Below are 15,700 nucleotides of genomic sequence, written 5' to 3' on the forward strand. Positions count from 1 at the left end.
CTAATGCTAATGGCAACACATAACAAGTCTAAATTAATTTTATTGCCTCAATCTGAAAATTTTTGGCTTGCAGATTATAAATGCTTCAGATGCTTCAGAATTCTATGGTTCATTCATCATTGGTGAAAACAAAAAGTAATTACAAATAAAGATCATAAAGATACTTCTTGTAATGAAGAATATAGAGAAAGTGACATTTTTTTCATTATTCTTTAGTTATTCATCAAAATGAAATTTTGATGAATAACTAAAGAATAATGAAAACTAAAGAATTGATGATTATGTCTTTTGGCTTTCAAATTGAATATATCTATACACAGCCACTCCCCAGCTCACATACATACTCAACTTATGGAAATTCAACTTTACTTAAGTTTTTGCCAGTGGGTGCAAACTTAAAAAAATTGTGGAAACATATTTTGCATCCTGTAGGAATAAATGGAGGTATCGTGAAAATATCATAATGTGAACCCAATAACACATTGTCTTTTTTTTGGTAATTCGTTCCAAGACCTCGGAAGTTGAAATTTTCGCTATATAACTAAGCTATATATCTCTCTAAAAGGTCATTTTTATAATGGAAATTGTACCACACTGTCATCATTATCATATGTTCCTTTATAAGAATCAATTTTGAATGCCTTTGTAATATTTTTCTGAAACACATTTCTGGATGTTGCTACCGTAAAACAATAAAAACAATTTGCACTTTCCAGTTTATATGGCTTTTCTGTTAGCGCAATCTATTATAAGCAGGTAGTAAACTCGATCTTATTGCATTTGCTATAATCCCGATAACTGGAATTCTGTGGGATTTTACGTTTCGGTATTATGGTGAAATGAGTTCCCCTTGACTAAAATCTTCAATCATATAAAAAACAAATAAATTTTCAGAATCTTCTCTTCATTCTTATTTACGTATTACAATGGTGAAGGGAAAGGGACTAATGGAAAGTGCAAGTGCTGGCAGTGCTAGGAAACAAAACAAATTTGATTTAGAAATGAAGTTCATTAATTAAGAAGTATGAAGCAGGACAAAGTTTGTCATCTGTTGCACAGAATTATGTCTCACTGCTTCAACAGTGAATACTATTTTAAGGGACAGTGCATGTATAAAAAGAACATGTTAAAGGATCAACGCATTTAAGATGAACAGTGATCGCAAAACAGCGTTCGGGTGCTATATCGAATATGGAAAAGCTTAATAATATGGATGGAAAATCAGATCCAGAAGCAAGTGCCCCTATGTCCAATGGCCATTCAAGCAAAAGCAAGAAGTATTTATGAAGATATTAAGGATAAGTATGGCGAACCCCAAGCCAAGTTCGTGGCAAGCAACGGGTGGTTTAATAGGTTCAAGCATCGTGCTGGTTTCCAAAATATTGAAGTATGTGGTGAAGTCGCCAGTGTTGATTCTGCAGCTGCAGACAAATTTTGTGACGTGTTGGAAAAAACCCCTTCTAAATCTCCACAGCCCTCCACTTCCGCAGCAGCGTGCTTATCAGCTGGAGAGTTAATTCTGGCAACGATACTCAAAAGGTAAAACTTGCTGACATTTATGCCTGTCTCCTCTCTCTTTTTGTAATTTTATAATTTTGAAATTTTTGTAATTTTGTACACTTTGTAATTTTTCCTGCATGTGAGATAAAAAAATCGAAGAATTAATTCTGTTTACGTGTTCGTCGAACATTTCTTTTTTGCTTCAATCAAATTTGCAAGTGCTGCATAAGCATTTAGGGAAATTCCAACTTACGTAAAATTCCGACTTGCATAGAGTTCTGCGAAACGCAACCCTTACATAAGTTGGGGAGTGGCTGTATTTGTTTGTGTGTATATATGCACTACCCTACCAAAAGTATTTGAACATCAAGTACAGGAAACACGAGTTTTATTGAATAGATGTGTTGGCTCATCCTTGGTACTACTGACAGCATTGATGCATTGTGGAGCATTTTTTACCAGTTCCTTGCAGAAGGTAGTAGGAATTTGTGTCCATTCTTCTTTCATTGCAATTGCCAGTTCAGCTGTAGAAGAGAGATGGTGTTATTGGTTTTTTCCTGATCCGCCATTCCATTCCAAAGGCATTCGATTGAATTCATGTCTGTACTCTCTCTGGGCTAGAAAGTTAGTTTTTGACTTTTGTTTTCCTCAAACCAGATTTTTATACCGCTCATTGTTATGGGCCAGGGTTTTATTCTGTTCCATCCAACTCAGTAATGTTGGCATATGAATTGGCATTGATAACTTTTGGTATTACAACCAACAGTCTGGGTCTGGACCACAAGAAACAGTTTGCACCAGGACCTTACCTTCTCCAAGCTTCACTGTAGGTTCAGCACCCTGCAGTACATGTTCCTTAGGCATTCTTCATGTCTCATTGTCTTAACTCTGTATGGCCTGTTTCAACCACTCCATAATCCAACAATGATGGACCAATGACCACTTGAAATGGCAGCTGTCATTCTTGGTATGATATAGGGTTTGCAAGCAGCAGTTCTGCTATGAAAACTCATGCTGTGCATTTCATACATGCATACACATGCTTGTGGACATCTGGGAGCTCCACAGGATTGCCAGTTCCTATCTGTCAGGTATACTTGATCATTTGTGCACTCCTACAGCACTCATTCTTCCACCATTTCACATTATTAGCTATGGTTGAACTTTGCAAGGTTTAAAGATATGGCTTTTGCACATAATGAAAAATTATTGATATAGCATCTAGAAAATTAAGCTGCTTTGATTTGAGTGACTTGTCATTATCTATTTTACTTACCTGTATCTTTACTATTGCCTGCACGTGTTTAGACTTGTCCCTGCTTTGCATACACCTAGTTCACACCATTCACAGCAGTGGGAGGAATGTCTGTATACTCTTGGTAGAGTAGTGTGTGTGTGTTTGTGTGTGTCTGTGAATAAATATATATATATATATGTGTACACACACACATACCAATTTGCAAAATTCTTTTAGGACACAAAGATTCAGTTATAAGTGTAGACTTCAATTATGACTCTTCTCTTGTGGCTACTGGAGATATGAGTGGTGTGATTAAGGTGTGGAGCATGGCTACGCAAGAAGAACTATGTCAGTTTGAAACATCTGACTTAACAGTAAGTCTTTAATATTTTAAATGTCAGTTTAGATAAATGATATTTATAATGTTTCATATACTCTCATTGTTATTTATTTATGCATACTTATTCTGAACTGAATTTAATTTCATAAGGAGCTGTTCTGAAATATACATTCAGATTTCAATTGCATTTTGGTAGCATGACTTAGGAATGTTTACTATAATGTTAAGATTATGTTAAAATTATAGTAAGATATGAGTTTCATTAATATTATCGGTATTTGGTCTCTTTATTTGAATTCAGATCTTGGCAAATAAGAGAGAACGTGTATTTATTTTATTGAGGAACACAATATTTTTTTTAAAATAAAATTTTATTTGCAAAAAAATTGTTATTCCAGCTTACATATTCTAAAGCAGTTCTGTAGATGGAACATAAAGGTAGCAGATCAGTTGTTTGGAGCAGGGGTGCCCAAACTTTTTCATATTGTGGGCTACTTTTTATCTGCAGGATTCCTCCTGCAGCCTATTAAATTTTTCTTTTCTTTAAACAAGTAATAATAACAATAAACTTTACCATACTATCCATAGATTTAGAAAATCAGAAATTTAAGACGTCTCCATGGGCAACTGGTAGCTCGCAGGTGCCATATTGGGCATCCCTAGTTTAGAGGATTTGAAGATAAGATTGTTACCTCGTAATCTGGAATGGTTTGACAAATATTTTTAAAATGCCCAAATATAAAATTTCGGAAAGTCTGGGAGCTGAATTACATGCAGATGGACAGACATGATAAAGATAATAAGCGCATTTCCATATATGCTAATGCACCTAAAACACCAGAGTAAATTTTTTACATTTTGGCAATATGCAATGTATTTGAGTCTTTGCATCATAAAACCTACTGAGAGTGAAAGAAATTTCCCTTAACTATCTATGGACATTTTGTACATCATTTGCATGCCACTGTTGGGTTTACATGGCAATGCTGTTTCACTTTGTCATTTACCCTTCTAATTCCATTCAATCTAAATATCTTAGTTGCAGTCCTTTTATTATTCTAATGTAGTCCTGTATTTAATCTTAACCTTAATTTTTATTAATCTTAATCTTAATTTTTTTATAACTTCTGCTAACATAATATTTTGGATTCACGTGTTTGGGTTAAACGAACACTAATTTAAAAATGTTTATATTTAATCATACCTTTTTAATTTGGGTACAAACTTGAATATATCCGTTTCTATTCAAATTTTAGTTCTTGGAGTGGCATGGACAAACAAACGTTCTTTTGGCTGGAACTGATGATGGAGAAGCTTGGTTATGGGAAATTCCTAGTGAAAAATGTAAAACATTTCAAAGTTTTGGGCATAGTTGCTCTTGTGGAATGATTTTGACTGATGGTAAGTTTCATAAACCCAACTTGTAAGATTATGACTTTTTATTTTGTATTAAAATACATCTATATATTTTATTAGTAAGTTAATTTTAATTTAGGGTATTATTAAATATATTTAACAATGTTACCTTTTAACCTGTTATATAAAGATCCAAAATATATCATTAATTTACTGATTTTTGATAGTGTCACTAATGTTTTCACAGTGGCACAAAAATTTTGATAATGAATGATTTCTAATATGATGCTAATAGAAGGTGGAAGAAGTGAGAGAGCACTGCTAAAAATATAAAGAGAATTGAATCTAAATTGACATTTGTTAAGAATTTCAAGTGTATATATGTATATATTATATGTCTGAATGTTTTCATAAAATGATAGCTAATTACTTTTCTGGCATGTCACAGTAATGAAGTTATAACATTAAAATTCAAACATTTGTTTTGCTACTTAGCTACTTTTTTTTATCATATTTCTAAGTTGGAGAAGTAATCTGTAGGCCGACCGGGCTAGCCAGGTGAGTAAAGTGCCTGCCTGGCAACCCAAAGGCCACAGGTTCGATTCCTGCCTCGGGCTTGGATCAAAGTATGGCAAAAACCTTGGGAGGTGCATTATGGCCACAGAAGCCTATGCACCAACAACTACCAAAAAAAAAAGTAATCTATAGTATGAACAAAAATTTTTGAAAATTATGCAGATTTTTGTTGAAAATCATGTAAAGGCCTGACATAGCTGAGTAGTCAGTGAAAGAGTGTAGTGGATGGATTGTGATTCAGACCAGTGTGGTTGCCAAACATGATTAATAATTGTATTCATGATTTATTGTAAACTCCTCTGGCTTGGTGGCTATGCCAGAGTGCAAACAAGAACATTTTATTTATTTAAAAAAAAAAAAAAAATTAAATTAAACTGTGATTGTAATTAGTATTTACCATGGAAAAATGGCTTTCATATTTTGTTGATAAAATCCATTACATTTCAGACATTTTGATTTTATGTTGATAAATTGAAGCTTGCAATGCTGTTTTCAATACACAGTTAGTTTTAGTCTACCTTCATTGGTTTGTATTAAATGTTATCTTAGGTTTGAAATTAAATACCTTGAAATTAAATAAAATAAAAATTAAATACCTTGAGATATAAGCATATGGTGCATATATCTCAAGGTTGCTTGAAGTTCAGAAAATTGATATTGGTGAAATTTTTGTATGTAGTTAAATTTCCCATTATCCTTTGTGATTAGTGGTTATGAATAATTTTTTTCTTTTTATCCTCTTCCACAAGTGAAGGTTCACATAATCTGCTCAACATAGCAAACATTGCACATGTCCCATTTACTGTATACATTACAACATACTGCACAAGAATAATTACAAACATGATACATCCTTTGATATGAAGATAAGTGGATTTTTCTCGCATATCTGATGATCACTGTTCTTCCATCGATGATCTCAATGGATCATCAGTGGAAGAACAGTTGTTTTCTAAGAACTTTTTTAAAATTACTATGTTAGTTGACAATGAATGTATGACAGTCATAAATTTGATACCACTTGGTGGGGGGATCAAACCCTTGCCAAGGAGCTACACATTTGCTTTGATGTTTTTGTCACTATTATCAGATAATAGATACTTCTCTGTATTATACACATCTTTCTATACATTAAAAAAGTTTTCATCATAGTGATATTTATACAAACCAATGGAAGAAGAGGGCAGGGCAATTATGTCACCTATTCGAGCCATAACTTAGCATTAGTAGAGGCATATGATGCAAGAAAGCATGCTTATGCAGCATCAGCCAAAAAAAACAAAAAAAAACAAACCCACTCCCATTTCACCCTTCCGTTGGTTCGAAATACCTGTCCAGCTGAGCTTTAAATTTATTTAGGCTATCAACTTCCACAACAAGGGATGGAAGTCTGTTCCACCAACCAACTACCTACTGACTAAAGGCAAATTTCTGCACATCTATCCTACATCTGTCTTTCCTCAATTTATGAATTTATGCCCTCTCACGTGATTATTCTGAGAAAGAGGAAGAATCCCATCAGCATTGAGCATGCTCAAACCATTCAAGGCTTTATACACCTCTATCAGACCACCTTGCCGGTGCCTAGTCTCCAGACACTGTAATTTGCAAAAGTTACGCCTTTCTTTGTAAGAGCAACCCTTTGTTCCTTTCACTAATCTTGTTGCCCTTCTCTTTACTCGTTCCAACAGCTCTACATCCTTTTTGAATTGAGGCCGCCGGATCTGTATACAGTACTTGAGGTATGGCCTGACCATTGCCTTATACAAGGGAATAATCACCTCCTTATCCCTGCTAGAAAATTTCTGTATATCATTGACAAGGCACCATGAACTACTCTTGCAGCCCGTCTGCACTGCTCAGAAAACTTCATATCTGCCTGCACAATTACCCCCAGGTCCTTTTCATTCTCTACCACTGTCAGTGTAGTACCACAGAGTTGATACGTTGCTCTGGGGTTACTGTTTCCCATATGTAGTACTTTACATTTGTCAATGTTAAACTTCATTTGCCACCTCTCAGCCCATCTGCTCAACCTTTCCAGATCCTGTTGCAGCAGCATAGCGTCAGTAGTGTCCTTAACAACCCTGCCAACCTTTGTATCGTCTGCAAACTTGGACATTTAACTTGATATACCATCATCAATATCATTTATAAATACAGAAAACAACAATGGACCCAACACTGAACCCTGAGGGACTCCACTAGTAACATTAGTGGAGTCCCTCAGGAGTCCCACTAATAACTGCTTGAACATCAAATGATTATGGACCACGCCCATAATCATTTGATGTTCCATTGTAATGTTAGCTGGAGGGACCCAATATAGTTTGTATATTTGTAAATAGTTATAGTATTTTGAAAATATTTTAAATATTTGTATAGTTTGTAAATACTTTAGTCCTGCTCGTTTTGATGCAACAATATTGCTCATGCATTACATAGGTCATTTTCTGTTTAGATATCGATCGGTGTGTTTCGACAGGTGTGTCTGGAATCTGTGATGTTTTTCTTTGCTAATTATATGTACTAACGTAGTAATTAACACAATGCCACGACCTAAATTGGCAATCACCGATTCTGAGAGAAAACTATGTCGTCATGAGTCTTCACAGGCGCCTCCGTAGCCAGGTGGAAAGGAGCAGCAGTGCGTAGCACATGCTTCTTGATTAGACCGGGGTTCGAGCCCGTCGCCACCAAATACGGAGGATGCGGAAAGGTCGGAGAATGACCACAGCATATCCCGGAGCAATATGGCCTTAGTTGCTAATGCTCCTAAAAACCAAACAACAACAACAACACGAGTCTTCACGGAACTGTAGAGAGAAACATGCTGAAAGGCTACAAACTAATCATAGAATAAGTTCAATGACAACAGAGCAAGTGGAAAATCAATGCTACAGGAAGCAGGTAGCTAATATGGATGAAAAATAGTCCGAAACTCAGTGAACTGTTAAACGGCTCAGACATAATTTAAGATCTTCACAAGATCCCGATAATGAAGAAACCACAGAAGTATTATATTATGATTTAGGTGATATGGTAACTGAATGTCAACATTGCAGTGGATTATCTTTTCACAGCGAGCTCTGAAGAGCCGCACATTCTTGTCATGGAGGGAAGGTATGTTTGCCAATGTCAGAGACCCATCCAGACGCTTTAAAAACTTTGTTTGACAACATGGAAAAAGGGAGACACTTCCAAGAAAACGTTAGACTCTACAACAATCTTTACACCTTTGTGTGTAGACGCCTCTGTAGCCAGGTGGGAAGGAGCAGCAGTGCGTAGCATATGCTTCTTGATTAGACCGGGGTTCGAGCCCGTCACCACCAAATACGGAGGATGCGGAAAGGTGAAGGGAATGACCACCGCATATTCCCGGAGCAATATGGGCTTAGTTTCTAATGCTCCTAAAAACCAAAAAAAAAAAAAAAAAAAAAAAAAACACCTTTGTGTCTTTAATGCCCAAAACACAGACTTTCAAGGTGGCGGTGGCCCTTATATGATAGGAATACAAGGAGGTGCCATGGTGAAAGGAATGAAAAGTTTAATGTCCGTTTCAGATGTTCCACAATTTGCCAAATCTACATTTATGACGACGGAAAAGTGTTAATGGAACAAGCTAAAAGAGTGAAAAGGACTGATGTGGATGATGACGTTTTCTCGTTCGAGTCTACATCAGCAGAGGTTGGTGAGGGAAGTGAGCAGGAGGCAGAGCCCCCTAGTATATATTATTTTTTTTTCTCTCTTTGGGAATGCTCTCTTTCTTCCAGTGACAGCAGGTTGTTGATATCATTTTAATTGAATAAAATTGCCAAAAGAGGCAAATTGAGTATTCATTAAAAACACAAGCACTGGCTGTGGCAGCTGCTTCAATCTGAACTGCATCCTGATCAAAGAGTAGGTGGCCTTGATTATCACTTTGCATTAACTGAAAAATATGTATTGAGGCTAAATGAGCAGCTAAGCAGTGGGTGGAAGAACAACTTCCATTTGAACATGTGTAAATAACTCCTGACACCAGACTGCACCCACCCTACACATGAAATTAGTAATAGAATAGGACTTGTTTTCTTGCAACTATCAGAATAAATACATAAACGGTCTATAATTTTTTATTTTATTTTTTTGTTTTGGGGAGGATATGTTTCTTCAGTGACAGGCTTTGGCTTACTCACTTTGAAATGATATTGTTATCCACAAGTAAACATAAAATTTCTAATATTGTTTTTAATAGTGGCCACTTGCTGCTTTTATGAGGATTCAGTTAAACCCGAAACAGTTTTCATAGCATTACTTCTGAGCGTTTAATAAACAATGAGTTTACCTCTTGGTTATGTTATTCAGTTAAAAATGTCAGTAACACCAGTTACCAATTGGTGGATCATGAATATCTCAGGTAATGGTGATCTGAGTACATGGAATTGTCTCTAAGGTTAGATATAAGAGAGATTGGAAATGGTATGGGGAAGGTTTTCTGGTGACCGTTAAACAACTGAATAACCCAATGTTCAGGCTAAGAAATTTCTTCATGTGCTATGGACTAGCTTTCTGATGTATACATAGGAATGGTGGAAAGACATTTCTTTAGATACTGGTTTATAAGCGTTGAGTTTTGTATCCTCACCATCTCTTGCTGTATGGTCCACATTATGGCAATTTTTTTTTTTTTTTTTTTTTTTTTTTTTTATCATCTGGTAAGGACAAGGTGGGGTTGAAAGTATTTTGTTCCAAACCAGGCCAAGATTGAGATGTGAGGTTACCATATAAATAGGATGTCCACATAGCTTCAATTGGATGTTGTTTTTCTTCTTCTGTAGAGTAACAGTCATGTTCAGATTTTTCTGCTTTAATCTCAGTCCAATTCCATCAACTGAATGAATCTGACACTTTTATATTGTTAGATTCATTCAGTTTTTCGTTGGCATTCTTTTCAATATCCACACCAGATTCATATATTGATTTGGTGAGAAAATGAAGAATTTTATAGTGTGATTCAGGCTGGCCTTAGGGAAAGGTGGACAATTCGGTTGTGTTTGGCCCTACACTCCAATTCATGGGCAAAAAAAAAAAGAGAGATATGAAACTCAGCAGATACTAATTCTTGAGGTACTCGTTTCATAAATCTTGAGTTTCTTATTCTCACCATATTTTAAATGCAGCTTACCAAAAAGAAATATGACCTATAGTACAGCTTTCACCATACCCAGTGGTATAATATATTTTGAAAAGGAAGTGTATTTTTATCATGTGCAATCCCATAAATTTTTTTAATGATACTTATATTTCTCTCAGAGTTCTTTTGATTTCCTCTCACTGTATCATTTGGGAAAAGGTGGTTTTTTTTTTTTTTTTTTTTTTCCAGCTAAAACATAAAAATATATGGTGGTGACCAATGCTTTGAATTCAGTTGAAAACTTGTTTTGTTGATTGAAATGATATTACCAGCGAATTATATATTGAAATTATAGTTGATTTTTCACCTTAGTTAATTGATAGAGCTTCTTAATTACCATTATTTTGAAAATTGACTTAGAGAATAATAGCAAAGCTTAACTGATGGTACTCACCTCAATCCACTTAGTTGTAATGGTGTTTAAGGCAAAGTTGTGGAAATTCAATTAAGTTACATAGAAATGGAATTTAAAAATAAATGGAGTAGAGATTACAAACCCGTAATTAAAATTTGCCAAAAGGAAGAAGTGCACTACCTCATTCCTTGGTTGTCCTGTATAAATTGTTGAAACTATGAAGAACTAATAAATGAAGCCAGTAGTCATAATGGGTGACTTTTGTAATAACAACTTCGTTTAGCAATAATAAGAGAGAAAAGGGATTGTATATTTAAAGTTTAAAGAAATCCTAAGTTCCCGTGATGCATTTCAGGACACGTGGGAACTTGACGTGTGCAAGGTTCCAAACAGGTGAAAGGTTTGTTGAGAGCTTTGTATTCAAAATGTTAAACTTGGTATTATGGCAACACCATTCAATGACAAGTACTTCATATTGGAAAATTTTTATAACTTTACTTTAATTTTATAATTGTGATAGCTGAATCAATTAGGGGATTGATCAATTATCTAGGAATCTCGGCATAATTATTATAGTAAAAAGTTGCACGGCAGCAGCAGAAAAGAAGGCAGACAGGACACCACCTTGGGTGACTCCCTGGAAGTGAGAGTTGAGTCCAGTGTATTCATCACCCTGTAAATGGAGGTTCCCTGGTGTTAGTCTTTCAGTAATCTCTGAAAGTACAGGCTAGCCTCAATTAACGCGATTAATTCGTCCCGCGAGCGCATCGCACAAAACGGAAACGCGTTAATCGAATATAATAATCAATAGGAAAAATTATAATTGGTCCTTGACCTTCTGGAATGTCTGTAAAGAATTTTAAAAATATCTTTTAAATAACTTTTTAACTGTATACAATGTAAAATATAATGAAAATAATTATGGAATTAAATGTTTATTGCATAAAACAGCGGTTCCCAAACTGAGCACCGCGGAATATTTTAAATTTTCAAGGGAAACAGTGATACTCGACATCTGTTGGACATCACACGAACTACTAGCTTGAGGTAGTTCACAGTTTCAACATTTCTTATTAAGTTGTTTGGACCTAACTACTAAACGGAACTGTTAGGTATTTCTTTTGGTCTAGGTGCGCTGTGAAAAAATTACTGAGAAACTAAGGGTGCCGTGAACCGAGAAAGTTTGGGAACCTCTGACATAAAATACGCAATGAAGAAATGACTGTTGCAGAAATATTTGAACAGTGTTGGCTTTCTCTTTTCATCAATCAATTACTGATAGCCGACAACAATCTTCTCTGGGCCCTGGCGAAATAAATATCGTAGAGAACCTTAAACCTTTTGTTTGAAGTTCTCTGTAATACGAAAGATTTCATCTAGTTCTTTTACCGTTATCTCCTTCGCAGTAACATTTTCATCTGGCTCATTTAAAAATTTTAAATGAATTTGAATTTAAAAATTTAACTTTTTAAATGCAAGTCTGCATTGACTTTATTAGCTGGGGACAAACAAGTAACACGTCTTCTTCCGATGGTTGATGGAACACACTGAGGCGGGCAGCAGGAAAATGTTTGTTTATTGTCTGTACGATGCGCGGTAAGCTTTATGTGCAATTCAAATCTTTTTCAACTATCGCATTTAAAAAAAAATCACGTTAACTTGAAATTTGCATCATGTAAAGTGAAAAGTGGTATAATTTTTTCAAATAGTGGTAACTGAAACATGCATTAATTGAACTCATGTTATGTGAGGCCTGGCTGTATTCCGGTTATGTTAAAGAACTTTTAAATATTTCACATATTGATGGGTAAGGAATCAAAAACTGCCTTAATATCCAAAAATTTATTTTTATTTGGTATCTTTTATTATATTCTACATTTAAATAAAATTCATTCATTAATTTAATTTCTTAATGAATCAATCAATTTTGTATGACATTCAATAGTCAGAAAATTGTTTTTTAAGGGATAGTACACTGAGTGATCACTTTATAAGGTACACCTACCTAATAATAGGAAGTAGGTCTCTGAGGCTAAGGGGAGACAGCCTTCAGAACAGCCTGCATTCGTCATAGCAGGGACTCAACAAGGTGTTGAAAATATGATAGTAATAGTAATCATGGCATGTGATGCAAGAAAGAAAGCGTTATGAGTTTATGTAGCGTCAGCCAAAAAAAAAAAAAATTTTACACAACCATTCCCTCTAAATGTTTGTCCAGTTCCTCCTTAAATTTAATTAACCTATCAACTTCTACAATGACAGACGGAAGTTTGTTCCAGTAATTAACCACCTGCTGGCTAAAGGCAAATTTCTGCACATCTATTCTACAGCTGTCTTTCCTCAATTTGAATATATGCCCCCTTAGGTTTGTAATCTGAACAAGTGGAAGAATCCCATCAGAATTCAGCGTACTCAACCCATTCAAAGCCTTATACACCTCAATCACATCTCACCTAGTTTCCAGCCGCTGCAATTTGCAGAACTTAAGCCGCTCTTGGTAAGAGAATCCCTTCATTCCCCTCACCAATCTTGTTGCCCTTCTCTGTACACGCTCAAGCAAATCTACATCCTCCCTAAAAATGACGCCTCCAGACCTGTACGCAGTACTCAAAGTGAGGCCTGACCATTGCTTTATACAGAGGGAGAATCACCTCCTTTTCCCTGCTTGCAAAATTCCTGTATATCATTGACAAAACCCCATGACCTGCTCTGGCAGCCTGTCTGCATTGCTTAGAAAACTTCATATCTGACTGCACAATTACTCCCAGGTCTTTTTCATTTCTACCACCCTACCACACAGTTGGTACATTCCTCTGGGGTTACTTCTACCCATATGCAGTACTTTGCATTTGTCACTGTTAAACTTCAGTTGCCACTTCTCAGCCCATCTTCCCAAATTTTCTACATCCTGTTGCAGTAGTACACTGCCATTACTATCATTAACAACCGTGCCAACCTTTGTATCGTCTGTAAACTTTGACACAGCCTGATATACCTTCATCAATATCATTGATAAATATACAAAACAATAGTGGACCCAACACCAAACCCTGTGGGACTCCACTAATAACATTAGTCCATGAAGAGCAGTGTCCATTGATTACCACCCTCTGTCTTCTCCCAATCAACCATCCTGATGTGGAGGCCGGTTCACATTGATTCACTGAGCATCTCAGAAATGAGTTCTCATACTGCCTACTATGCCATGTCCCAAGTCACTTAAATCTTTTGTCTTGCCCATTCTTGGTGAATTGAAAACATACACATCTCTATACATCTGATCACTTGCTTTATATCACATGGTGTGAACATTTGCTGTTATTGAAGGAGCACTTTATTTCATGAAAACAGTAGGTTTCTTAATAATGTGGCCACTCTGTGTATATGTTAAGTATTTGATAGGTAAAGATTCTTGACATTCTTTGTTGAATGCCAAAAAAAATTTTTTATTATTATTATTTTAGGAACTAGGGCTTTCATGGGGTATAATGATGGCAGTGTTCGATTGTGGGATTTGAAGACAGCTTCTGTGATTAATGCTTCTACAGGTAATTATTGTTTTTTTCATGAACCCAGTTTTACTCATTGTGTTAATGATCGTTGCAGTTGAGGAATGTCCTGAGATTGTTTATATGAAAAAATAATAATAAAAAATAATGATAATTGCAGAGTATTTCTCATTTATTCGGAAATTCAGAATAAATGAATTATTCTATAATTCATTTATTCTGAATGATAAACAATTATTTTCATATCTGCAATTCATATGTTTTGGTTTGGTAATAATTTTTCATCACCAGCAAGTCAGAACCTGTAGGTTATGACTCTTACAGGGGCTGAAAAATATTAGTTGAGGATCCACAAAATCATTTCATAATTAATTAATGTATATTTATTATAATTCTGTTAATAGCATATTAATTTAATTTGAGTTAATAACATACAGGGAAATCAAAGCAAATTTACAGTTTTATGTATTATAATCCTAACTTTTGGTAAACATTTATTTATTTGTGTAATTGTACAAATAAAGAACGAATAGTGTAGACATACCACAGGCATTTATTTCAAGTATAAGATGATTATAGGTATTAGATATGGTTTCTCTTAGTGATCACATATGGAATGACCTTCTGTACATCTCACCAGTATAGAAGATAATTCCATATGTGCCGACACCTTGGTCTCCATTTCGGCAGCAAATACAGTGCTACATTTCAGGTGAGTTTATTTATATCTGGTTAATAGTGGTATTTATTAAAGAAAAGTGTGCAATGAAATTGTGCTTACAGTAAAAACAGTATAGTTACAATAAAAGCAACAAGATGCTTTTATTGTAACTATGGTTTTTCTTTGTGTTTTTTAGTTAACTAATCCAGCAACAGAAGCAGTGTTGCAAAGAAGACAAAGTTGTCTCAGTAGCATTGTGTACTTGTTTAAGTAATTCAGAATTTTTAAAAAAAATCTATTTTAACACCAAGCAGAGTTTTATGTGAGTAGGTTAAAAATGCTTGCCTAATCCTCCATCAATTGAAACCTTAAATAGAATGTAAATGTTAATTTTTTATTATAAAAAAATTAATTTTTAGATTTCTGTTAACTGAAAATGTTTTTTATTAATAGAGTAAATCATATGTGTAAAATGGAGTAAATTGTATATTATATGGATGATTTACTCCATTTCTCATTTAGAAATTTCTTTTGCTTTTATGCATTTTTTTTTTTTTCATTATTTTATATTATACTTTCATTTCCCACAACTTCCAGCTTTTCATCCTGCAAACCTCCCTTGAGAAAAAAAGCAAGTTCTGTAAAAATATACCTAATATTTACAATGAGCGAAATTAAAGAATATCATTGCTGCAGATCAGTTATAGGCAATATACCAGGAAAATGGAGTATTGTGTATTACATAGTGGAGTACCCTCAGGGTTTGATGTTAGGCTAATTGTTGTTTTCTATATTTATCAATGATATTGATGAAGGCATGTCAGGTGTAATATTCAAGTTTGCAGATGATACAAAGGTTGGCAGAATGGTTAATGACAGTAGTGATGGTATGCTACTACAACAGGATCTAAGAAAGTTAGGCAGACAGGCTGAGAAATGGAAATGGAAGTTTGACATTGACAAATGCAAAGTACTGCATTTGGGTAG

General features: G+C 34.9%; 1 protein-coding gene across 1 annotated transcript in view; it reads left to right on the plus strand.

The window, feature by feature from the left end:
• Positions 1-15,700, plus strand: part of LOC150082234 (angio-associated migratory cell protein-like) — a 58,038-nt gene that overhangs the window by 25,702 nt on the left and 16,636 nt on the right. Inside the window, exons 5-7 of the mRNA XM_090380455.1 lie at positions 2,975-3,114; positions 4,337-4,481; positions 14,008-14,091. Of these exons, the coding sequence (XP_090236581.1) occupies positions 2,975-3,114; positions 4,337-4,481; positions 14,008-14,091 (369 nt within the window). The remainder of the gene's footprint in view (positions 1-2,974; positions 3,115-4,336; positions 4,482-14,007; positions 14,092-15,700) is intronic.

The sequence above is a fragment of the Mastigoproctus giganteus genome, chromosome 8 (genome assembly GCF_048544385.1).
Source record: "Mastigoproctus giganteus isolate SK-2022 chromosome 8, ASM4854438v1, whole genome shotgun sequence".
NCBI classification, from domain to species: domain Eukaryota; kingdom Metazoa; phylum Arthropoda; class Arachnida; order Uropygi; family Thelyphonidae; genus Mastigoproctus; species Mastigoproctus giganteus.